Source organism: Esox lucius, chromosome 16, assembly GCF_011004845.1.
Source record: "Esox lucius isolate fEsoLuc1 chromosome 16, fEsoLuc1.pri, whole genome shotgun sequence".
Lineage (NCBI taxonomy): Eukaryota > Metazoa > Chordata > Actinopteri > Esociformes > Esocidae > Esox > Esox lucius.
This window is the reverse complement of record NC_047584.1, coordinates 29294464-29321793: the sequence shown is the minus strand read 5'-3', so window position 1 is coordinate 29321793 and position 27330 is coordinate 29294464. Positions and strand designations below refer to the sequence as shown.

Here is a 27330-nt window from a genome sequence, read left to right as displayed (position 1 = left end):
GGCAATTGACCTAATTAGTTGTTTTGATACTTTTAAGTTTTTTAGCATTACACAACTGTTCCAGTCTTTTTTTGAAAAGAAAAGTTTTGAGTGAGGATCAGAAGTGTTCATTTTGCAGTGGTCTCTTAATTTCAACCATTCTGTTCCTCAGTCAAAACATTCCTTTTTGATTTTTTTGGAAAGGAAAGAAAAAGGTGCAGTGGGTCTCTTAATTTTTTCCAGGGCTGTATTTTTCAAAAAATTATAAAATGTCTTAGTTTCAACCTTTGACATTTTGTCTTTGTACTATTTTCTATTGAATATAGGGTTTCAATTTGCACATCATTGTTTTTATTTACATTTTACGCAGCATCCCAACATTTTTGGAAATGGGATTGTAGAACAAATAGCTAGTAGGGAATAGTTTTGTAGTGTGAATATTTAGTAGTGAGTGGTTAGTATTGTGGTGCGAATGGTTAGTATTGTAGTGTGAATGGTTTGTATTGTAGTGTGAATGGTTTGTATTGTAGTGTGAATTGTTATTATTTTAGTGTGAATGGTTAGTATTTTAGTGTGATGGTTAGTATTGTAGTGTGAATAATTAAGTTAGTAGTGGACAGTTAGCATTGTAGTGTAAAGGGCTAATTGTAAATACTGTTGTAGGGTGAATAGGTCACAGTATATTGTTATTAGTGAATAGCTAGTAGTGTTACTGTAGTATTGTACTACGAATAGTTAGTTTTGAATAGTATTATAGTGTTCATTATTAGGAGTGAATATGTAGAAGTTTTACTAAAATATGAAGGCTACCTGTGTCCTGAATATACTGAAACAGCCCAGTTCGAAGGTCATCTGAGCTGTGTTCGGTCCTGGGGGAAGGGGTTTTACTTGGGGAGAGGGGCAGCTGGTTGTCACATGAAAGCTTTTCCACTTCAACTCCAGGCCCAGACTCGGTCTCCTGGTGTCTCTGCAGGTATTCCTGGAGGTGCTGGTACACCATCCTCAGGCAGTAAACATGTTCCTGGCCCCAGAACACCTGCAACACACAAAGGGAGAAACATTACATCCTATCCGGCGTGATAATCACCCCTACATCAAGCACTTCCTATCCCCGATATAGTGCACAGCTCAACCACTATACAGGCATTACTTACATCCTATATAAGGGGTATTCCACTCTTACCCCACACCGTCCAGATACTGGTGATTTTCTGTTCTACCTCATCATTAATTGTACCCACCTAGAATCCAAAGAATAACTAATCAAAGATGATAAAATGTCCATAAACGTATCTCCTTATGGTGCACTACATAGTCAGTGACTTATCCCCAATGTAGTACACTACTTATCCCCAATATAGTGCATTATTTATTTACAGATACAGTACATTATTTATCCCCTATAGAGTGCATGACCTATCCCCTATAGAGTGCATACCTTATCCCTTATATAATGCATGCCTTATCCCCTACATAGTGCATGACTTATCCCCTACATAGTGCATGACTTATCCCCTACATAGTGCATGACTTATCCCCTACAGAGTGCATACCTTATCCCTTATATAGTGCATGCCTTATCCCCTACATAGTGCATGCCTTATCCCTTACATAGTGCATGCCTTATCCCTTACATAGTGCATGACTTATCCCTTACATAGTGCATGACTTATCCCCTACATAGTGCATGACTTATCCCCTATGTAGTGCATGACTTATCCCCTACATAGTGCATGACCTATCCCCTATAGAGTGCATGACCTATCCCCTATAGAGTGCATACCTTATCCCTTATATAGTGCATGCCTTATCCCCTACATAGTGCATGCCTTATCCCCTACATAGTGCATGCCTTATCCCTTACATAGTGCATGCCTTATCCCCTACATAGTGCATGCCTTATCCCCTACATAGTGCATGACCTATCCCCTATAGAGTGCATGACCTATCCCCTATAGAGTGCATACCTTATCCCTTATATAGTGCATGCCTTATCCCCTACATAGTGCATGCCTTATCCCCTACATAGTGCATGCCTTATCCCCTACATAGTGCATGCCTTATCCCCTACATAGTGCATGCCTTATCCCCTACATAGTGCATGACTTATCCCCTACATAGTGCATGACTTATCCCCTACATAGTGCATGACTTATCCCCTACATAGTGCATGACTTATCCCCTACATAGTTAATTATGTATCCCCCATATAGTGCATTAATTATCTATACATCCCCTTTATACAACATTTCTTATCCCCTATATACTGCATTACTTACCCCCTATATAGTGAACAACTTTTTTTGTTATAAAAAAATGGGATTGCATATTGAAATTGAAACACTGACCTTTGTGATAAGTAGACATTATATTAATTGACTGTTTTCTAATATTGATGTGTGACAGCGGATTACAAACATCAAACTTACATCAGCGGTTTGTCGGTTAAAAAGGCATGTTGTTCGCATCAATTCCGACTATTCACCACCATCGCCAAAACATCACCACCATCGCCAAAACATGACCACCATGCCAAAACATCACCACCATCGCCAAAACATCACCACCATGCCAAAACATCACCACCATCGCCAAAACATGACCACCATGCCAAAACATCACCACCATCGCCAAAACATCACCACCATGCCAAAACATCACCACCATCGCCAAAACATCACCACCATGCCAAAACATCACCACCATCGCCAAAACATCACCACCATCGCCAAAACATCACCACCATGCCAAAACATCACCACCATCGCCAAGCTCGCACTTTAAAGTGTAATACTTAATCCCTATATTACTACAGTATACTGGTCAAAACTAGTGTACTATATAGGTCAAAACTAGTGTACTATATAGGTCAAGACTACTGAACTATATACATCAAAACTCATGTACTATACTGTATAGGACAAAACTAGAGTATTATATAGGTCAAATCTAGTGTACTATATAGGTTAAAACTAGTGTATTATATCGGTCACAACGTGTGTACTATACTGTATAGGTCAAAAATAGAGTATTATATGAATCAAAACTAGTGTACTATGAGGGGAACTGGGTGCGATTCAGGACAGAAAACAGGGTGACCACTATCATCAGCTGCAGCCTGATGCTGTAACCAGTGGTATTCCCCTTTCCCATGAAACAGCACGCTGGTTCTGGAGCTGTGGTTTGGGTTTGGCCAGGAATGCAGGAGTCTCTGAGTCAAAACACACTTCACACATGGACCCGCGCTGTGCGGCTCAGCACACTGATGCTGCAGGATTGTGACTAAATGTAATAACAGGAAAATGTGGGGATTTCTCAGGTTTGGAGCCGGAACGGAAGGAATTTGTGTGGTTTCGGCAGAGGACTTGATTAAAAACACCATAAACGCTTCATATTTGCAGAAGGAAATGTATGATTATGTATTAAGTGTTGTGTTGTAAGTGATCTTTCTGTTAATGGCACGCAATAAAAGCATTATGGAAACTGACAAGAGGTTTTCCCCTGCTGTAATGTGGAATACTACTAGTAACAAGCATCAGTCACCCCTTAAGGGACTTTTCCCTTTGTGTTATGCAAGAGCTGGCACCTCACATAACCAGTTCATCTGAAGAGAGATGCAGTCGAGGTAAATTCGGGTAACATCCATTATAGTCCACGGACATTTTCAGGTCACAGAAAAGGACTGAAAGTGAACTGAATTACTGCATTTTCTAGTAACCGTAAATTAGCTTTCTAAGGGCAAATTCGTTTCTAGTTCGAGTAAATACAGATGAGTATTTAAGGTTACCGTTAGATTAAACATGGTAGACAGTCTGTCTTAGGGGACATTAAATGCGCCTTTAACATGAAAAAAAAAGTTTGTGCCAAGGGACAATGGGAGCTTATGCATGTATTTCATGTATTTCAGGAATTGTGTGACCCGGAGGTTTGAGTGGTTACAGGTGACCGGCGTACCTGCAGCAGGCCTCCTTTCAGGTCCAGTAGTAGTTTCGGAGCTCCAGCCTCAGGTCCAGGGCTGCTGCTGTGCCTACACCACCGGGCCTCCAGGGCGGCGCTACAAGAGAATGGCCCGAGCAGCAGGCGACTCCGATCCTTCAGACCCGTCCGCACCAGAACATCCTGCAGCTCCAACAGCAGAGAGGCGGACTGGACTGGATCTACACAGTGGGAATATTTGGTTTAGAACAAGCGTTTCCTGTCGGCCATTTTACATTTGAGTCACTAAACAGACACTCCTATCCAGAACAGCTGTAGTCAGTGCTTTCAGGGTACTGCTGGGTAGGAAAACCACATTAAAGTAGTAGTATTTTTCCAAGGTAAAGTAGTTTTCAGCAAAGTCAACGCTCATAGGAAAAAACAAGTGAATGTTTTTGTGAGGTCAATGTTCTGACATAGCGTCCCAATTTCACTGTCATCGTTTTCTGTCTGTTTCTGCCTTACTGAACATACCCCGTGTTTACACCAGCACGACACAAACGCAGAATCAGAGACTATGAATCAACATGAATTCGTCTGGCTGGTTAGGAGCAGAAAACCCTGTGTATACTTCTTCAAAGCCCGAGCCAGAGCTGGCAAAATGGCACAGGGATTCCAGTATTGACCCAAAGTGCAATTATGTGTGAACCAGCACAAATAGATGCACTGGCTTGGAAACAGAGCCCCTCACATATGTTCCAAACACAGACTTCTACAAGGCCTTGGTGGAAGGGGAGGGGAGGAGGAAAGGGGGAGAACGGAGAAGGAGACAGCTACCAAGGTTATCATACATTATTGTCCAATAGAAGGATGTCAAATCATTGTTCCTGTTGATCACAAAAGAAGAAGCAAGGGAAGTAGGTGACGTTAAATGGTTGTCATGACAGATCACTGAACATCCCATGGAACTTATTGTGACTAGGGGCCCTGAAAAAATATCCAACCTGGGCCAGACATAATCATGACAACCAAATCATCCCCAACTCCCTACTGGCTGAATTGATTATGTATTATAAAATCGATAAGGTATGTAATATGCACTGGACCAGGTCATCAGCTATGATTAAAATGAATGCATAGTAAGTAATTATATGTCATCATTGACATTTCTATTTAGCCATTATTTAAAAAGGTCAGTTACTGAGAAAACATTTGGTTTTATGATGACCTCCTCCAAGTAAAAAACGAATAATGTTTTGTCTAATCCAGTCCCGCGTGGGGAGTTCGATTCCCACGGGAAACCAGTATGAAAAAGAACAGCACATTCAGTATGTTTGGAGCCATTGGTTCCCCTGTGTCTTCAACACATCTCTCTGGTCTCAACCCACTGATCCCCTAAACCCCTGTGTCTTCAACACATCTCTCTGGTCTGAACTCACTGATCCCCTAAACCCCTGTGTCTTCAACACATCTCTCTGGTCTCAACCCACTGATCCCCTAAACCCCTGTGTCTTCAACACATCTCTCTGGTCTGAACTCACTGATCCCCTAAACCCCTGTGTCTTCAACACATCTCTCTGGTCTCAACCCACTGATCCCCTAAACCCCTGTGTCTTCAACACATCTCTCTGGTCTGAACTCACTGATCCCCTAAACCCCTGTGTCTTCAACACATCTCTCTGGTCTGAACTCACTGATCCCCTAAACCCCTGTGTCTTCAACACATCTCTCTGGTCTCAACCCACTGATCCCCTTAACCCCTGTGTCTTCAACACATCTCTCTGGTCTGAACCCACTGATCCCCTAAACCCCTGTGTCTTCAACACATCTCTCTGGTCTGAACTCACTGATCCCCTAAACCCCTGTGTCTTCAACACATCTCTCTGGTCTCAACTCACTGATCCCTGTGTCTTAGACACTTAACCCCTAGCTGGCATATGCTGGTCTTGTGGTTACAGCATCCGAACAGTGATCCAGAGGTTGCTAGATTGAATCCCGGGTCTGGCGTGGTTCTGTGCCTGGTGTTCACTACGTCTTCTGGTCTAATTCGTCAACAATACACATGATCTACGGTCCAACTTTTCAAACAGCTTCTGCCGGCCTGTGACAGAAGCAGAGAAGGGTTCGAGGAACATGAAGCTAGCGGCTCTGTTCCTCTCTCCTGTTCTACCATTTGTTTAGATCCTGATGTTTTCAATAACCAATGGCTCTGTCTTGTTTTCATTCTGACTGTGCTGTGTCCTTGTGCTGACAAGGACAGCAAAACAAAACAAGGCTGAGAGATTTGCAGGGTTTCCTAGTGCTGGCCTGCCTGGGTTAAAATATCATTTAAAATCTTAACAATATGTTGACGTTTCCGTTGGCCTCCGTCAAATAGGAAATGCAGCCGGTTTGCACTTTGCTGACTTCTGCATTGGTTTGGAAGACATCCTGATCGCTCCCCAGCCAACCACGCCAAGTACAGTGGAAAGAGAGAAAGAGGAAGAGGAGAGGAAGAGGAGAGGTGGAAAAGGTTTGAACAAGAAAGGAGAGAAGGAACAACGCTGGATAGGAGTGCATTATTGAACTCTGTTACCATGGAATACTCTGCGGGAGACGTGAATCAGATCGGGCTAATTTGGGAGACATATGTTCTTAGAAGAATATGATTGATTAAGCTCTCTTATTGGCCGGCTGCTTGTTCCGGCTTTAACCTGTGCCATGAACTCACTCAGGGGGTTATCATGCGCAGGGAGAGAAACTCTGATTCAGAGCCGTAACACATTACGGTTGATCCTCTCCTGATGAGTCCTCTGATTGCACTGGGCCGCGGAGGGGAACGCCCGCACTGGCCTTTCAGGAACCGCAGCGGACTGCCTAGGCGTAGATCATTTCTTATATCAGAGACTTTCTCACCCTGACTGGGTTCGGGTTCAGTCCTACAGTGACTAACGCTGCGACTCCACTTCTTCCACGACGCGTCACTGACAGGCGGGCTGACCGGAGCTGCTGGAAGCATGGCACGACGGCATGGAACAGCTATACTTGCAATCTCTGGTAACCGGGAGTGGTTTAGCAGGATGAAGTCCTCGCTGCCTTCCTAGCCAGCCAGCCAGCCCATAATGACCACGCGTTTCCGTGGAGACCTTGGCTGTGATGAGGCTGCCTGTCACACGGCTACCGCTAGTAGATGTCTGATCTGGTGCCAGGGGGAAGAAAGCTGTTACACACAAAGTGTCCGTTCCCTCTGCTTGTGTGTGTGTGTGTCAGCCCAGTAGGATCTGAGCTTGTGTTCTGGCTTTGCAGCCCATCATCATGTGGTGAGTAGCGACAGCCGCTAATCGCCCTCAAACTGGAGACTCCTCATCGTAGTCAAGTTATGGTCAGCTGAGTGTCGGAGGCCAGAGTCGAACGGACAGACGGTTACCATCCCCTCCTGACTGCTAGACAAACACAACTGTGCAGAGCCGGAAGGACAGAGGTATAAATCAGAACCCTCTTACAAGACAATGTTGTGTTGCTCTAAGGAGCATCAAAGAATCTCCTCTCTGTTCTTCTTTACCTTTCTCCATCTCTCCGTCCCTCTCTCTTTGTCTCTGTAACTCTTTCTCCATCTCTCCGTCCCTCTCTCATTGTCTCTGTAACTCTTTCTCCATCTCTCCGTCCCTCTCTCATTGTCTCTGTAACTCTTTCTCCATCTCTCCGTCCCTCTCTCTTTGTCTCTGTAACTCTTTCTCCATCTCTCCGTCCCTCTCTCTTTGTCTCTGTAACTCTTTCTCCATCTCTCCGTCCATCTCTCTTTGTCTCTGTAACTCTTTCTCCATCTCTCCGTCCCTCTCTCTTTGTCTCTGTAACTCTTTCTCCATCTCTCCGTCCTTCTCTCATTGTCTCTGTTACTCTTTCTCCATCTCTCCATCCCTCCACTTCTTCTTTTCCTCCACATGTCCAGCACTAGATCAGGACATCCAGCAGGCCTTGGGTCCTGGACAGCCTGTATATTGTTATGTGTTCCTTGCCAGCCTGGTCCATGTCAGGCCGGCTTACTGCTCTGCCTGCCTGGCTGCCTGCCTGCCTAACGTTGAGCTGGGGACATCTGTAAATTAAGAGGCGGGATCTATGGTTATAAAAGCCATAACTTACTTCATATAACCACCTGGTCTTGCCAGGCCTCACAGTCTGATTGATTTGGGGAACCAGTTTATACACACTGGTTGCTTGGACTGCATTGTACAAACGATATAATTTTTCCGATCCAGCACAAACTTCAATTTAGATTCACTTCATTGTTGGGAGTTGGAGAACAGAATGTTTTACCAATAGTTTTAAACTGGGTTATCCATGTTTTATTTCTAGCTTGGTGTCTGGCTAGCAGCGATTGTTTTTCCATTTTTGAATGAGCAGGTTGACTGACATTCCAAAACATGTTGGTTAAGCTGGCCATGAAGGAGCAGAGACGTTAAGGGTCAAATTAGAGTTCAGATTCAATGTTAGATTATGAGGGCAGGACAGTAGCATTCACCACACCAGACAGGGAAGACAAAAACATGCCAAATCCACAAGGCATGTTTCAGGAAACTGTTCCCACCCAGCTTGAAGAACCAATTTGAAAATGGGCAATACAACCAGGTGGAGTTCTGGGCCTGTGTCAGAAACACATTACATTTACAAGATGATTTTTGTTCTCTTGACTTCAGACTCAGGCTCATTGATGCTCTGGGGACAAAACACAACGAAGAGCAAAACGTTCTGTCAATAAGTTCCAGATGAAGGTTGCACAACATCTCAAATCTAACTTGTCAGTTGTTGTTCCGTCAAGCATTTGACTGCGAGGTTTATGAACGAAAAGTGTATCAATGTGCTGTGAAGTTCATGAAAGAAGCGTATCATTGTTCTGTGAAGATTATAAAGGAGAAACATGTCATTGTTCTTTGTAGTCTATAAAAGTAAAGCATATCATTGTTTGGTGAATTCAATGATAGAGAAGCTTAACATTGTTCAAGGAATTATATTATGTAGAAGCATGTCATTGTTTGGTGGAGTCTATTGAAGAGAAGCATATCATTGTTTTGTGAAACCTATGAAAGAGAAGCTTACCATTGTTTCGCTGCAATTATTAAAACAAATACTGCACTGTTCTGTGAAGTTAAAAAGGAAAAGTATCATTGTTCCGTGAAGTCAAAAAGGAAGGGTATCACTGTTCCGTGATGTCAAAAAGGAAGAGTATCATCGTTCAGTGACAATTATGAAGGAAAATTAGTATCATTGTTCTGCGATGTTTATCAAGGAAATAAGTATCATTGTTCTGTGAAGTCCCAGGCAGTGAAGGAGGTGTCTGATCCAATAGACCATGCCTATACCAGAACCCCACAAGCACACAAAACAGCAGAATTTGTTGTTGCAAGGTATTTAAGATGACGGTTGTTGCAAGGTATTTATGGAGACTGTTGTTGCAAGGTATTTAATGTGACTGTTGTTGTGGAGTCTTTGAGGTGACTTGTGATGGGGTCTTTGAGGTGACTTGTTGTGGGGTCTTTGAGGTGACTTGTTGTGGGGTCTTTGAGGTTACTTGTGGTGGGGTCTTTGAGGTGACTTATGGTGGGGGCTTGGAGGTGACTTATGGTGAGGGCTTTGAGATGACTGTTGTTGTGGGGTCTTTGAGGTGACTTATGGTGGGGTTAGTGCGGTCACCTGTGGTGGGGTCTTTAAGGTGACTATTGTTGTGGGGTCTTTGCGGTGACTTGTGGTGGGGTCTTTTGGGGGACTGTTGTTGCAAGGTTTTTAAGCTGAATATTGTTGAAGGGTATATAATGGATGTTTCTGGTGTTAAAGGTTTCTCTATGTCTTGGCCATGACACCTGAGATGGTTATGGCTGTTGCGCCACACGCTATTAACCAACACTTATGTTGTATTTGTGTGTGTATGAGAGAGAGAGATACAGATAGAAAGACAGTTGGATAGATAGATGTATAGATATGACACAGGGGGACTCAGGAGCGACTGGAAACAATTTTGATTTGAAATACGCTGGCTAATCCCAGAGTGCGGTCAGATTTAGAGTGTATGTTTCTCTCTGGCAGCTCCTATATGACCACCACGTCCATAAATGATTCGATTTATAACTCCCCTGACAAACTGTTATCAATTAGACAGCCCTTTACATCATTAGCACATCCAGAGTCCTGACAGAGTTACCACAGACAAAACAGAACTGATCCCTGGAACCCGGCGACTGGTTGTCATGGAGATACAGAACACACATGGTTCTAGAAAAGAATACAGCTAATTGGGTTCTTCAGTAGCAAACAGTCTGATGTCATCTTCTTGTACCTACGTCCGTTTTTGTTTGTTTTAAGATAAATGCATTTTGTCATCTAGTGGAACCACTAGCTAGAGGACACTGGCAGAAATTGGACAACAAACGTCTATGCAGAAAACACATGTATGTAACCATTCCTATAAATAGAAGTATCGCTTTCTCTGCTAAACTGACAATTTTTCTACAATGTGCTGTTTATTTCTCACTTGCTGACTACAAAACACGAAGCAGAATTTACACAAATCCCTCTTTTTCTCAACAAAGAAATAAGTTTTACCATCAACTTAAACCCTTTCTCAGATTTGTCCCCATAACTTAATTATTTTATTAATATATACACAATTAAATATAACTGTTAAACTACAAAGTTGGGTATATTTATGATCATAGCCCAAAGGGGATTCATCCAAATTGTGATGACTCTGTCAATTGACTATTTCTTCAATAATCCACTCTGAACAAACACAGGATGTAAAGTGTCAGTTTCCTGTTTAATAAGCCGAAATAAACTATTTCAAAAATGTTCTTGTGCACAGCAATATTATTTCTCTCACTTTCTGTGCGCACATTTATTTACACATTTGTTAGTGAGCATTCAACCCACAGCCTGGTAGAAAACAGAAACCAGCTAGGCTCTACATGTACACAGTAATGTGTTTCATCTCACTCAAAAAGGTTTTTGTATAGAACATGTTTGAGAAACACCCCACATTACTCCACTAAAACCCATTTGATATTGAACATGTGCAACTTGTCATAGCATTTTGGCCTCTATAACATTTGTTTTGAAGTTAATTTAGGGACTTAGGATTTCTTTTTAAGGAATCCTGCTATAGGCCCAACATTGTCTCGCTAACAGCAACAGCTTATGTTGGCTTTGGGGTTAGAGCATGAAAGCCATGTAAAAGTTGTTTTGTAAAACTTCAAAAACAAAGTGGTTTTGATGAAATGGGACACATATCGAGACATTCACGACATAGTTCACAATTGTCACAGCCCGTGTTTGGCAGGACAGAGGTATAGGACTGGTTTGTAGAACTGGTGTATGGAACTGAGGTATCGGACTGGTGTAAAGGACTGAGGTATAACACTAGTGTATAGGATTGGTGTATAGCACGGGTGCATACAACTAAATAGCACTGGTGCATACACCAGTCTTATTTAGGTATAGGACTGGTGTATATGATTGAGGTATAGCACTGGTATATAGGACTTGTGTATAGGACTGGTGTATAGAACTGAGGTAGAGGTCGGCAGTATAAGACTGGTGTATAGGACTGTGGTATAGGACTAGTGTATAGGGCTGCGGTATAGGACTAGTTCATAGGACTAGTGTATAGGACTGCACAATTTTTTAAATCCCTCATTTGTCTCTCCCTCACCTGTCTCTCCCTCACCTGTCTCTCCCTCACCTGTCTCTCCCTCACCTGTCTCTCCCTCACCTGTCTCTCCCTCACATGTCTCTCCCTCACATGTCGTCTCCTTCTGTCTCTCTTTCTCTGTATCCCTCTAACTCCCCGCCGACTCCCATCGTTCCTGTTTCCACTCTCTCTCCCACGTGTGTAATTCCCACAGAGTTATTGAGCTACTGTGGCTGAGAACCGGCCCACGGGAATCACAGCCATCAGAATCCCAGAATTCCAAGGTGTACTGTTACTGAGGTCGGAGGTTTCAGCCAGTGCGGAGGGGTCTAAGACGGATTGAGCTACAACTGTAACCGCTGAAGCGCATCCCAAAGGGCACACTGTTCCCTACAAAGTGCACTAAGGCCCTGGTTGGAAGTAGGGCACTACATAGGGAATAGTGGGCCATTTGGGGCATTAAATGTAGTGTACCTTATAGAACCTCCATGACAACCAATGATCTGTTAGTAACATAAGACTTTATGTCTAATTCAGATGACAACTCATCTGGAAACACACCATCTGAGTATCTGCACCGACACGTCCACGAGACCCATAAAACCAAGAAGAACAATGGAAGGAACAAATTAGGTTATTTATAGCAGTCGGCTCTGGAAGAGAAACTTGGTGCTGTAAAACAAATGTTCCTCGTTGGAAGAAGCAGAATCTAAAACCTGGGTCAGTTCAGCCTGCTCAGAGAACACCATCCAACCACTGGTAGTATTGCAGTGGGAGTGTATCGGCAAATAATATAGGGATATGATAGTGGAAATGTATTGGTAATGTACTGGCGATGGATTGGTAATTCATTAGTAATGTATTTTAACATATTTGCATGGAATTGGTAGTGCATTGGAAATGTATTGGTAGTATACTGGAACGGAATTGACAGTGCACCAGTAATGTATTGAGAGTGTATTGCAAGTGTACTGGTCATTTATTGGTAATGTACTGTTCATTTATTGGTACTGTACTGGTAGTCCAATGGTAGTGTACTGTTCATTTATTGGTACTGTACTATTCATTTATTGGTACTGTACTGGTAGTCCATTGGTAGTGTACTGGTCATTTATTGGTAGTGTACTGTTCATTTATTGGTAATGTACTGGTAGTCCATTGGTAGTGTACTGGTCATTTATTGGTAGTGTACTGTTCATTTATTGGTAATGTAATGGTAGTCTATTGGTAGTGCACTGTTCATTTATTGGTAATGTATTTTTTACACTAATGTATTTTTACACTTATAATGCATTTTTTGTGTATTCGTAGAATATTGGTAATGTATTGATACCATATCGGCAATACAGCAATAAAATAATAAGTTATATGTAATGAATTGGCAATGGATTATTCATTTATTGGTAGTCAATTGACAGTATACTGTCAATTTATTGGTAATGTATTGGTAGTAATCTCAGAGTCCTAATATTTCCTCCAGTAGCCAGGTGGAGGTGATGAAAACACAACATTCATTTTCCATGACTTAGAAAAATGCCAATGAACCTTGTGACCTGTTTGTTCAGGCTGCAGATCTCTGGTTCCTGCAGGCCAACACAGAGCATTCCAGGAGCACAACACTCAGATACTCAGTCCAAAATGGCTCCTGATTCTTAACTGACAGCCAGGCCTAATGTAGTTGTAACAGTCAGGCTATAGTACTGGGGAATGGAAGTCAGGCTATAGTACTGGGGTTATGGTAGTCAGGCTATAATACTGGGGTTATGGTAGTCAGGCTATAATACCGGGGTTATGGTAGTCAGGCTATAACACCGGGATTATGGTAGTCAGGCTATAGTACCGGGATTATGGTAGTCAGGCTATAGTACCGGGATTATGGTAGTCAGGCTATAGTACCGGGATTATGGTAGTCAGGCTATAGTACCGGGGTTATGGTAGTCAGGCTATAGTACCGGGGTTATGGTAGTCAGGCTATAGTACCGGGGTTATGGTAGTCAGGCTATAGTACCGGGATTATGGTAGTCAGGCTATAGTACCGGGATTATGGTAGTCAGGCTATAGTACCGGGGTTATGGTAGTCAGGCTATAGTACCGGGGTTATGGTAGTCAGGCTATAGTACCGGGGTTATGGTAGTCAGGCTATAGTACCGGGGTTATGGTAGTCAGGCTATAGTACCGGGGTTATGGTAGTCAGGCTATAGTACCGGGGTTATGGTAGTCAGGCTATAGTACCGGGGTTATGGTAGTCAGGCTATAGTACCTTGGTTATGGTAGTCAGGCTATAGTACTGGAGCTTTAGTACTGGCGGTGCAGCAGTCAGGCTATAGTACTGGGGTTATGGTAGTCAGGCTATTGTACTAGATTTATATTTCCCAGGCAATAATAGTGAGGCCACAGGGGAACTGTCACAGATTTAGCCCCTAACCACATGTAGTGGACCTTGTGTTTATGGTAAACAGCCGGAACACTTAGTGATAAATCTCTTTTCGACAGGCGAGATGTCAGAACCCCACAGCTCAACATAATCTTCGTCCTCCAAACAGGGATTAGTTTTCATAACAGAACGCTCTCTCCTTCTCTGTCTTTGTTTATCTCCCTCTCTCACTCCGTTTCTCTCGTTCTGTTTTTCTCTCTCCTGTTTCTCAGTTTTTCTCTCCATTTGTCTCTGTCTTTTCCTCCGCCTCTTCTCTCTATCTTTCTCACTCTCCAGTTTGTGCCGTTTTTCCATTGTTTTGCATGTTGAGCATTTTGAACAGTGTTTATCAAAGATGAATGAAAGCTGAAAAGCTGGTGAGGATCAGCACTGGCCGCGGCGTCAAGTATTGTCTCACTGCAGAGTTATGTATATTCAAGTAAACAAGTGCAAATTGTTGAGGTTTTAATTAAAATATTCGACAATCATTTTATCTGAAGTAACCCTATATAATTACATCTGTAGAGCAGATGCACAAGTTTAAGTGCCCAGCAAAACTCTGTCCCCCCCCTCCGCCCTGCTCCTCCCCCACTGAAGGCCGTCACATTTTCCAGATCCCCGGAATCCTTTCACCCATCTCCTGTTCTCAGACCCACAGCAGGTTGACACTGCCAGGACATATTCTGGACCTCCTGCTCCAGTCCTCCTTTCTGTCCTTCCCTCTTTCCTCCCCAGTACCAACCACACACCATGTCTCTGGTCCTGGTACCAACCATTTAATGTCTCTGGTCCTGGTACCAACCAGACACAATGTCTCTGGTCCTGGTACCAACTGTATAATGTCTCTGGTCCTGGCACCAACCATTTAATGTCTCTGGTCCTGGTACCAACCATTTAATGTCTCTGGTACTGGTACCAACCATTTAATGTCTCTGGTCCTGGTACCAACCAGACACAATGTCTCTGGTCCTGGTACCAACTGTATAATGTCTCTGGTCCAGGTATCAACCATTTAATGTCTCTGGTCCTGGAACCAACCACACACCATGTCTCTGGTCCTGGCACCAGCCATTTAATATCTCTGGTCCTGGAACCAACCACACACCATGTCTCAGGTCCAGGTACCAACCATTAAATGTTTCTGGACCTGGTACCAACCATTTAATGTCTCTGGTCCTGGTACCATCCATACCATATCAGTACACTACACAGTGACAGAACCCTTGATGTGCATAATAAAACAACACATCAGGTCGTTGTTCTTGGCAGATGCTGGTTTATGTGCGCAAAGACAAACTGGGAAAGAGAGGAAGGATATTGGAGCTCTTTGGTTTTCCTCAACATCTTTCTGCACGGCTTAGGGAGGCAACCTTGACTAGCTCTCTGGAAACATGAAAACACCATATGGACACCAATAAAGAATATAAACAGCAGAATTTACTCACAGAGAGATTTACTCATGGAGGTCTGCTCTGGTCAGGTCTGAGAACATTAACTACTGGCTGAGGTTCAGCCTTCTGGCCTGGGTATTAGAAAAACACTCACTGTGTGCTTCCCAAATCTTCCCATATTTTACAGGAAGTGCACTACTTTTGACCAGAGCACTATGGTCCCTGTAATGCACTGTATAGGTAGTTGGGTGACATTTGAGATTCAGATATGGCCTAGTCTGAAGAGATACCGGTCATTCCTATATGGTTACAGCTTGGTTACGGGTCAGAGCACACAACACTTATGCATCAAGGTCCGTATCATGTCTTTATCAGCAGGAGTGTTGGGCTCCATTTCAGTCCAAACCCATTCCAGGACTACACAACCACAGAGACATTTAAACTTTCAAGCCTCACCCTGGTCACATGACAGAGTCCTTTCCACCCGGCTATGCCTCACCCTGGTCACATGACAGAGTCCTTTCCACCCAGCTATGCCTCACCCTGGTCACATGACAGAGACCTTTCCACCCCGCTATGCCTCACCCAGGTCACATGAAAGAGTCATCTCCTCCTGGTTATGACTCCCCCAGGTCACGTGGTCTTTAAGATCATGGAAAGTTTTTGACAACTTGTATATTTATCTGCTGATAGGAACATTACTGCAAGACATCTGGTGGCTCGACCAATCGAGGACCGGTGTGTGACTACACAAAAAACAACTTGCAGCGTGATCACAATGCGAAATGAAAAAGAACATGATTACTTTACAAACACACAGGTCTTGCTCACACTTCAACACACGTTCTGACATACGGGAGTGAAACGTTGGGCGAGAAAAGCCAATTCCAGCCCACCTACCAGACAATTATGACCTAGAAATCTGTCAGGCATGACACAAAGCACCTGGGGGTCCCATTATGCTGTCTGGTCAAAAACAGAATAGAAAGTCAGACTCTTTTTAACTGGACACAATCAGATAATTGGGTTTATTTTAGTCCAGGGGCACGGACACTAGCTATGATGCTGTCATCGCTGAGATGGTTTGAGCTTCTGGCTAATTGAAGGAGAGTTTCCCATTGAGATGTTGGAATGATTTCTGGACCTACTTTTTTTTTTTTACATAATCTGACCATCAGATGAAAACCTGATATCCTTTCGTGTTCACGCAACTAATAGAAATATGTATTTTTTATTAACGTCTTCACACCCATTTAAATCAGTAACGCATAAATGTGACATTTAAGTCCAGAGTGGGTGACCGGAAATATCCTGAATTCACTTCCTAGCTCTGACATTTGGTACTTCCCCCAAGAAGAGTGTCTGGAGAAATCATGTAACCACGAGCCAGAGGTGAACAGGAATATTCTTTGAGATCTAAGTTGAACGTTAGATGCAACGATAACCAAGGTTTCTGTGGGGGAAAGAGGGTGAGGCAAAAGTATAGACAAAAAGAGACAGCTAGGGAAATCAAGAAAGACAGAAGAGAGGGAGAGAAAGAGCAATATATATTTTTTTTGGGGGGGGGGCAATCTCTTACCCTCCAGCTTGGGCCCAGTCTTCATGGTCATGCTTCCTTTCATGGCCGATAGCAACCAGGTAAGGCTGGGCCGACCGGGATGCGACTCTGTCTCCATGACAACAACAATCTGGGTCGTGCGCAGGGACACCTTGTGGAACGGGGCCAAGGTCCTGAAGGACTGGAGCGGGGGGCTCCTGGGGGCTGGGGAGGTCCTGCTGGGCGAGGACTGGGGGCTGGACGGGGGCTTGGCAGAATCCCAGCAGTGTTCAGGTAAAACCTTCATCAGGTAGGCTTTGGCCTGCTCCAGCTTAGTCAAGGTCGGGCTCACCTTCAGAGGCCGGGAAAGCTCCACGTTCAGTTCCGCTGCGGATGACAAGTCAAGAGGGGGGTTGAAGAGATCCTGACCATTAGATTCTCTATGGCTGTAAAAGCGGAAGACATAGGGTCACTGGCACTGGTGTAGCATGGTGACGCCGGGCCGGGGTGCAAGCTGCAAGGACAAGCTTTAAGGACAGCTTGCACTCTGGCCTGTCGTCATCACGCTAAGCCAGTGCCGGTGACCCTATCGTAAAACGCTCTTGAACTTGTCTTCACGACTTAAAATAAAAATACTACATTATTTTATGATAGAGGCCAGACACGGGCCTCCCACCACCACGGGCCCGGCTGCAACCACACCTTCCGCACCCCCTATAAAACCCTAACATCTCCCAGGTTGTTGGTGAGAATGAGAATGTGTTCGTAGTATTACTTACTGGTAGAATAATGAAACAAACACAAAGATTAGTTCCAACTAGCTATCTCCTGTCACTTTGTGAAAATTATTGTTGTGTAAATAATTTTTTCTAAAATACATTTGATTTGGTCGAAGAGTTTTGATGTGTGAAGTGTTATTGGAGAGAACTGATCAGTTATGAGGTGGAGCCTGAAGCAGAAACCTGCAGACAGGAAGTGGTTCTGCAGCCTGGAGCCGGTTGGAACAGGAATGTGTATGCGCTGGGTGTGGGTTAAAACCATGTCTTTAAAGAAAAACAACAATGTCTCAATGTTGTTAGTGATACATTGCAATGACATGGCTCTGTGTCTGTGTTTTGCATTTTCAAGATCAAAATTCAATAAAATGTTCTGACATTAGATGAAATCATGAAACCGGGTGAAATGTCAGGCAGTTCGTACTTTTTTAGGCTTATGGGATAAGTATCAGCAATTAGGAACAAAGTAGTGACTTATTGAAGGTTGGCAATTCGGGGACAAGTCCTGCAAAGTCATGAAAATAATGTGTGAGTGTGTTTGTGTGAGTGTGTGTGTGAATGTGCATACACACGGACATTAACATGATAGTATGGAATAAAGGAAACAGTTCTCTCTCCTAGTCAACACATCTACATTATAATAAAACAATATATTTCTCTCTCAACTACTGAATATAGAATCAACTTCACAGAAAGATGAATTAACTCCAAAGACAGATGAATTAACTCCATACAGATGGATTAACGCCACAGAGTGATAAATGAATTTACTTCATATAGAGACAGATGAATTAACACCATAGAGAGGAATTAACTCCACAGAGTGATAGATTAATTAACTTCATAGAGAGACAGATGAATTAACACCATAGAGAGGAATTAACTCCACAGAGTGATAGATTAATTAACTTCATAGAGAGACAGATGAATTAACACCATAGAGATTAATTAACTCCACAGAGTGATAGATTAATTAACTTCATAGAGAGACAGAACAATTAATTCCATACAGATCAATTAACTCCATAGAGAAATAGATTCACTTTATAGAGAGACAGATTAATTTACTCCAAAGACAGACAAATAAACTCCAAAGACAGACGACTTAACTCCAAAGACAGACGACTTAACTCCAAAGACAGACGACTTAACTCCAAAGACAGACGACTTAACTCCAAAGACAGACGACTTAACTCCAAAGACAGACGACTTAACTCCAAAGACAGACGACTTAACTCCAAAGACAGACGACTTAACTCCAAAGACAGACGACTTAACTCCAAAGACAGACGACTTAACTCCAAAGACAGACGACTTAACTCCAAAGACAGACGACTTAACTCCAAAGACAGACGACTTAACTCCAAAGACAGACGACTTAACTCCAAAGACAGACGACTTAACTCCAAAGACAGACGACTTAACTCCAAAGACAGACGACTTAACTCCAAAGACAGACGACTTAACTCCAAAGACAGACGACTTAACTCCAAAGACAGACGACTTAACTCCAAAGACAGACGACTTAACTCCAAAGACAGACGACTTAACTCCAAAGACAGACGACTTAACTCCAAAGACAGACGACTTAACTCCAAAGACAGACGACTTAACTCCAAAGACAGACGACTTAACTCCAAAGACAGACGACTTAACTCCAAAGACAGACGACTTAACTCCAAAGACAGACGACTTAACTCCAAAGACAGACGACTTAACTCCAAAGACAGACGACTTAACTCCAAAGACAGACGACTTAACTCCAAAGACAGACGACTTAACTCCAAAGACAGACGACTTAACTCCAAAGACAGATGAATTAACTCCAGAGAAAGACAGATGAATTAACTCTTTAGCCCTTCACACCACTTCACTTCCATTAGCTGTTTTCCACTTTGTAATGATGAGACAGGAAGCTTCCCCTCCGTTTCCCCCCCGGAATCCAGAATGTCCACAGATGTTTTCTGTGGTGGTATCAAGGCCTCAGTGTTTAGTGGGTTTAAGGCTTCAGCCTCCTGTCTCCTTCAACAGATAACTGAGGGAGGACAGGTGAGGGAATACTGCCAACACAAAAAACACATGTAGGGAGGAGGGAGGAGGAGAAAGACTAAAAAGGCATTGGAAGATGGCGAGGAGGTGGGGTGAGGGAGATAACAGAATGTCCCATTTACCTAACTTCCCAGTGAAAGTTGGGTGAGATGGGGGAGGGTGAATCGGCTGTGCAATGAAGCTTATCATTTCCAGTTCACTTATTTGCAGGAAAGTTTCCAGCGGTGAAATAAATTGTTCATGTGCTGCTGCTAATTCAGAGGCTTGCCCTTGTTCTCTCTAACCACGTAAAGATGTTTCACATCACCTTGGAGTGGGGAGAGAATGAGAGATGGCGTGGAGGACGGGAAGAGAGAAAGGAAGTTGAGGAATAAGAAAGGGGAAGAAGAGAGGGGAAGAAGGGAAGAAGAGAGGGGAAAAAGAGGAAGAAGACAGGGGAAGAAGAAGAGTGGGGTGAAAGAGGAAGAAGAGAGGGGTACAAGAGGAAGAAGACAGGGTAAAAGAGGAAGAAGACAGGGGAAGAAGATGAAGAAGAAGAGAGGGGTAAAAGAGGAAGAAGAGAGGGGAAGAAGAAGAAGAAGAAGAGTGGGGTGAAAGAGGAAGAAGAGAGGGGTAAAAGAGGAAGAAGAGAGGGGATGAAGAAGAAGAGAGGGGTAAAAGAGGAAGAAGAGAGGGGAAGAAGAAGAAGAGAGGGTAAAAGAGGAAGAATAGAGGGGTAAAAGAGGAAGAAGAGAGGGGTAAAAGAGGAAGAAGAGAGGGGTAAAAGAGGAAGAAGAGAGGGGTAAAAGAGGAAGAAGAGAGGGGTAAAAGAGGAAGAAGTGGGGGGTAAAAGAGGAAGAAGAGAGGAGAAGAAGAATGGCACTGCTGTTGATCGGAGGCTGCAGCACTCCTGCCGCTGAGTTTACTTCCTGTTGAATCGGTCAGTCTGTCAGCCAGTCCACCAGGCTCCCTCAGGGAGTGTAGATTTGTCAGCCATTCCACCTGGCTGTCTAAAGGGCTAAACAGCCAGGCCAGCAGAACCCCATCACAACCCCATCATCACCACTGACTTTAATAAGAGCTAACCGATGCTCCGCTAACGCTCTGACTGGGGGGAACAGCACATGTGGATTGTAGTTTTTGCACTTTACCACTCTATCAAACTTTGAACTGCCACTGTCTCAAGGCCTCCGGAGAGGGAGAGAGAGAGAGAGAGAGGGGCCACAGCAGCGCACTTGCACCCAGCCTGCTCCTCCCGTTCCCCAGACACATCCACACAGTTTTCCCCTAGCCTTGCCCTGGACCAGGGTCCTTCAACATCGCAAGAGTAGCCTTACATGGTTGTGATAAAGGGCAGTGTTACATGGTCGCTATAGAGGGCACTGTTATGTGGTCATGATAAAGGTCAGCGTTAGACAGTTGTGATAAAGACAGCATTACACGGTTGTGATAAGGGGCATCATTACACTGTCATGATAAAGGGCAGTTTTAGACGGTCAAGATAAAGGGCAGTGTTACATGTTCATGACAAAGGGCAGCGTTACACGGACGTGATAAAGGTCAGCGTTACACAGTCATGATAAAGGGCAGTGTTACGTGTTAATGACAAAGGGCAGCATTACACAGTGATTATAAAGGGCAACATTACACGGTCATGATAAAGGACAATGTTACGTGTTCATGACAAAAGGAAGCGTTACATGGTCATGATAAAGGGCAACGTTACGTGTTCAATCAATCGATCAAATTCATTTATAAAGCCCTTTTTACAACAGCAGTTGTCACAAAGTGCTTTTACAGAGACACCCGGTCTTAAACCCCAAGGAGCAAACAACAGTAGTGTTGAATTTCAGTGGCTAGGAAAAACTCACTAAGAAGGCCAAATTTTAGGAAGAAACCTAGAGGGGACCCAGGCTCAGAGGGGTGACCAGTCCCCTTCTGCCTGTGCCGGGTGAGATATTAAGAGTCCAATTGGAATAATTAATAAATGCATGTGGGTTAAATTTAGACTAGTTCAGAAGTATGACCAGATGGACAAGGACAGGGACAGCAACGGGCCCCCCAAACCAGATACTCTGCTGGTGTGGACCAGGACCTCATGTCCTCTTAAAGTTTAAAACGGGAGGAGACTGGGAAAATTCAGAAAATGCATTCCTCATATCAACAACGATTTATAGTGGAGAAGGAGAACTTATTGGGGAAGGAGAACTGACCCAATCCCCCAGCACAATAGTGTAGCAGGACGGATGCGGAACCTTTGTCTGAGGCCATTAGAAGGCCATTTGTTACCTTCACGAGTGCAGTCTCAGTACTATGATGGGATCTGAAACCGGACTGGAGCATTTCATAAATGTTATTTGTCTTCAGGAAGGCATTCAGTTGTTGGGAAACACATTTTTGAGAGGAACGGGAGGTTCGATATTGGCCTATAATTGTTTAATATGTCGGGATCCAGATTAGAATTTTTTAGAAGAGGCTTATTTACCGCTATTTTTAGTGAGTTTGGTACACATCCGGAGGAAAGGGAGCAATTTATTATGTTCAGCATTGGCTGACCTAGCACAGGAAATAGTTCCTTAAGTAATTTTGTTGGAATCGGGTCTAGCTGACACTGAGATTTTGAGGACCATAACTATTTAAGGAGGAGTCAGTTATTTGTTTTCTAATGGTGATGATCTTTTCATCAAAGTAGTTCATGTATTCATTACAACTAAAGTGAAGACCCACTTCACTTGTTGAGCTTTGCTTTTTTGTTAACTTTGCAACTGTATCAAAGAGACATTTTGGATTGTTTTTGTTCACCTCAATCAGGTTGGAGAAATAAGCTGATCAAGCAGACATGAGTGCTTTTCGGTATTGCAGTTGACTTTCTATCCAGGCTAGTCTGAATACTTCCAACTTGGTGGAACGCCACTTTCACTCCAATTTTCTGGAGGCTTGCTAAAGTGCTCTAGTATTGTCTGTGTACCAGGGAGCAAGTTTCTTGTTGCGTATTTCTTTTGTTTTTAGTGGTGCAGCCGTGTCTAATATATTTCACAGTGTTGAGTTTAGATCCTCGTTAATGAGCAAACTTATTTGTAGTTCGAGAATTTATAGTACAGCTTTATAGTTTTGAAACTCATTGTTTGTGAAGCAAGTGGATTTCTTGTTTTAACGGTAAATGTAATAAGACCGTGATCCGATGATCCAGGATTTTGGGGGGAAATTATTAGATCCACAATATCTATTTCAAGTGACAGGACTTAATCTAAGGTGTGATTGTTGCAATGTGTTGGACCTGAGACATGTTGGATAAAACCCATTGAGTAAATTATGGCTTCAAAGGCTTTTTGAAGAGGATCATTGGACTTTTCCATATTAATATTGAAATCGCCAAAAATGTAAATACTATCTGCCATGACTACAAGGTTAGACAAGAATTCTGGAAAATCATTGAGGAACATTGTGTATGGCCCGGGGGGCCTATAAATAGTAGCTATGTAAAACGATTTATCGGCCTGGTTAACTTTCATGAGTAAAACTTCAAAAGAATGAAACTCAGTGATATGTTTGAGAGTAAATTTATATTTACTGTCATAAATATTAGCAACACCCCCTCCTTTTCGGGATGCATGAGGGACATGATCACTAGTATAGCCAGGAGGAGAGGCTATACTAGTGATCATGTCCCTCATGCATCCCGTGAATTCATTAGGCTTTAGCCACGTTTCACATAAACCAATAACATTTAGTTTATGATCAATGATTAATTAATTTACTGCAACTGCCTTTGGAGCAAGGGATCTAACATTTAGGAGTCCCATTTTGAGATGCGAGGTGATACAGTCATTATTATTTTTATTTGTGACCGAGGTGGAGGAAGGCTTTATCTTAATAAGGTTGTTTTTGTTAGCACTACCTTGTTTAACTTTTCTCAGCCTGGAACGAGTCACAGTGGCAATAGGTAAAGTTATACTAAATACTCTGGCTATGCTATCGACAGACTCCACTATGCTAGCCGGCCTGACTTGCACCCTATCTCATGGTGTGAGACTTCCTATCAATGTTCCTAGATAAAACAAAAGCACCACTCCAGCTAGGGCAGCAAAGGGCAACAAAGGGAAGCGTTACACAGTAACGATAAAGGGCACCGTTACACGGACACGATAAAGGGCAGCATTACATGATCATGATAAAGGGCATCGTTACACTATCCTGTAGGCTACATAATGACATCATCCTGTCTTCACAGTGGCTCTGGATGGGTTCCGGGGGACTTCCCAATGCCCACGTAATGCCTAAGCAGGAAACAGAGTGCCTTTGCTCTTCAGAGCATGGCCGTATACTTTCTAATCAGAGATTGACTTGTGGGTCACAGGCGAAGCTACAAAGGCATTATGTAAAGAGCATAATCCAACACAATGCACATAGATGGAATGTGATCCTATAATAAGCAAAATAAATTCTCAATGCACACTAACAGAGTAGCAACGAGGTCTTTAACTCGGTGTGCACGCTTTTGTGAGGTACCACTTCTTTAAATCTTTGTAGTCAACCCCTATAGGATTACGAGGGAATCCATCTGGCTCTTAGCCTGACTTAGTCCCACATTTAACTTGTTACCTTCAAACGTAATGTGTTTAAGCTCATCGTGTGCCGAGAGAGGGGAGAAAGGCAGCGTGGGTAAATATGGATTATTAAAAAGAGATGGTGGCACTTCCGTTGCCGCGTCAGGATATCAAATGAAGGCCCTGTTCAGGAGTGACCTTCATACGCTTCACACACGCGTGTTTTCATAAGGAACACCCCGGGGAAGGAAAAGTGCTCGAATCCAGACGAGGCGTGCCAAGAATAAAGAAACAATACAGGAAGGAGAACAGGATTCCACGTTTCTTAATGTATAGTACTAACAGCTCATATTTTAATGTATAATGTTATTAGCACATACGTTAATCTAGAGCACATATTTTTATGTACAGTGGATATAAAAAGTCTACACACCCTTGTTAAAATGCCAGGTTCTTGTGATGTAAAGAATGAGGCAAAGATAAATCATGTCAGAACCTTTTCCACCTTTAATGTGACCTATAACATGAACAATTCCATTGAAAAACAAACAGAAATCTTTGAGGGGGAAAAAACTCACAGATATCCTGATTGCATAAATTTGCACAATCTTAAACTAATACTTTGTTGTAGCACCTTTTGATTTTATTACAGCACTCAGTCTTTTTGGGTAGGAGTCTATTAGCATGGCACATCTTGACATGGCAATATTTGCCCACTCTTCTTTGCAAAAGAATTCCAAATCTGTCAGATTGCGAGGACATCTCCTGTGCACAGCCCTGGCTGGGCCATTACAAAACGTAAATCTTCCTCTGGTGAAGCCATGCTTTTGTGGATTTGGATGTGCGATTTGGGTCGTTGTCGTGCTGAAAGGTGAACTTCGTCTTCAGCTTTCTAACGAACGCCTGAAGGTTTTGTGCCAAAATTGCCTGGTATTTGGAACTGTGAATAATTCCCTCCACCCTGTCTAAGGCCTCAGTTCCCGATGAAAAAAACCAGCCCCAAAGCATGATGCTGCCACCACCATGCTTCACTGTGGGTATGGTGTTCTTTGGGTGATGTGCAGTGTTGTTTTTGCGCCAAACATACCTTTTGGAATTATGGCCGAAAAGTTCAACCTTGGTTTCATCAGACCATAACACACTTTGTAAGAAAAGGCTTCTGTCTTGCCACCCTACCCCATGGCCCATTCATATGAAGAATACGGGAGATTGTTGTCACATGTAGCACACAGCCAATACTTGCCTGAAATTCCTGCAGTTCCTTTAATGTTGCTGTAGATCTCTTGGAAGCCTACCTGACCAGTTTTCTTCTCGTCTTTTCATCAATTTTGGAGGGTCGTCCAGTTCTTGGTAATGTCTCTGTTGTGCCATATTTTCTCCACTTAATGATACTGTCTTCACTGTGTTCCATGGTATATCTAATGCTTTGGAAATTATTTTGTACCCTTCTCCTGACTGATATCTTTCAACAACGAGATCCTTCTGACGCTTTGGAAGCTCTCTGCGGACCATGGCTTTTGCTCTGAGATGCAACTAAGAAAATGTCAGGAAAATCCTACTAGAACAGCTGAACTTTATGTGTGATTAATCAGAGTCACTTTAAATGATGGCAGGTGTGTAATGACTTAACATGAGTTTGAATGTGATTGGTTATTTCTGAAAACAGCCACATCCCCAGTTATAAGAGGGTGTGCAAACTTATGCAACCAGGTTATTGTAATGTTTTTATTTTTCATTTTTTCCCCTCAAGGATTTCAGTTTGTTTTTCAATTGAATTGTTCACATTATAGGTCACATTAGAAGTATAAAAAGTTCTGACATGATTTATCTTTGTCTCGTTCTTTTACATCACATAAACCTGGCATTTTAACAGGGTTGTGTAGACTTTTTATATCCACTGTAAAGGACCAATAGCTGATATTTTAATGTGGAGGACTAACTGGTCATATTTTAAAGTAGAGGACTAATGGGTAATATGTTATAGAAGACTAACAGGTCATATTTCAATATAGAGGACTAACAGGTTATACAGCTCCGGAAAAATTTAAGAGATCATTGCACCTTTTTCTTTCCTTTCCAAAAAAGTCGGAAAGGAAGGTTTTGAGTGAGCATTCAATTTGCAGTGGTATCTTAATCTGAACCTTTCTGTTCCTCACTCAAAACCTTCCTTTTCAACTTTTTTGGAAAAGCAAGAAAAAGGTACAGTGGTCTCTTACATTTTTCTGGAGCTGTATGTTATACAGGACTAACAGATCATATGTCAATATAGAGGACTAACAGCTTTTATGTTATAGAGGACCAACAAGTCATCTGTCAATATAGAGCACTAACAGATTTTATGTTATAGAGGACTAACCAGTTTTAGGTGTCTCTAGATGGGTTTGTGTGCTTGATCTGGACCCTGTGGCTACATGTGTTACATTTTCTCATCCCGTTACCTGCCAGGCATCCAAAATGACAGGAATCCCAAGCTTCCGGCTGTTTGGCGGAGATGGGGGGGGTCAGCTGACACGGAAGGCCAAGTAGCTTGGTGAGCACATAGCATTTCAGCACAGGACAAGAGGCGTAAAGTGTTTGGTGTAGTCCCTTCGCACATTCAGTCATTCAATACAGTCTGTTTGTGTGATCAGGATGTCGTAGCCACCACTCCCTGGAGGGGTTTTAGAGGAGGGCATGGAGGAGATACTACAACATGGCATTTCGGCAAGTGCTAGGAACGCTTGGGAGAAGGCAGTGATAAAAAGGCCAGGTGAAAGAACCACATCGAAGTCATAGTGAGTTACAGTACTCACTAAACAAGGTTAGCGGCAGTCAGCGCTACTCTTTAAAGAGGTAGGGGTTTCAGATGTTACAGGTAAGACCGGTGACGGCATCACCTTCATCTGACTTCTATTAGCCACGTTCTGGACGGTGGAGAGCGGTGTGTGCGTTCACCACAGAAGGATTCAGAGGGTGTGATGCTACCCAGGAGTCCAACAGTGTCATTGGTTCCAGCTAATCTCTCACCTGCTGAGTACGGCTCGGGGAACAGCTCTCTTTCTCACACACACACACACACACACACACACACAGGTTACAAGTGTTCTC

General features: G+C 43.1%; 1 protein-coding gene across 4 annotated transcripts in view; it reads right to left on the bottom strand.

Annotated features, from left to right (window-relative positions):
- Positions 1–27330, bottom strand: part of LOC105023524 (vacuolar protein sorting-associated protein 13B) — a 366155-nt gene that overhangs the window by 64409 nt on the left and 274416 nt on the right. For all 4 annotated transcript variants that reach the window (XM_029113576.2, XM_029113574.2, XM_029113577.2 and 1 more), the window contains exons 38-40: positions 16935–17279; positions 3934–4136; positions 790–1015 (exon numbers count right to left, since the gene is read on the bottom strand). In XM_029113576.2, the coding sequence (XP_028969409.2) occupies positions 790–1015; positions 3934–4136; positions 16935–17279 (774 nt within the window). The remainder of the gene's footprint in view (positions 1–789; positions 1016–3933; positions 4137–16934; positions 17280–27330) is intronic.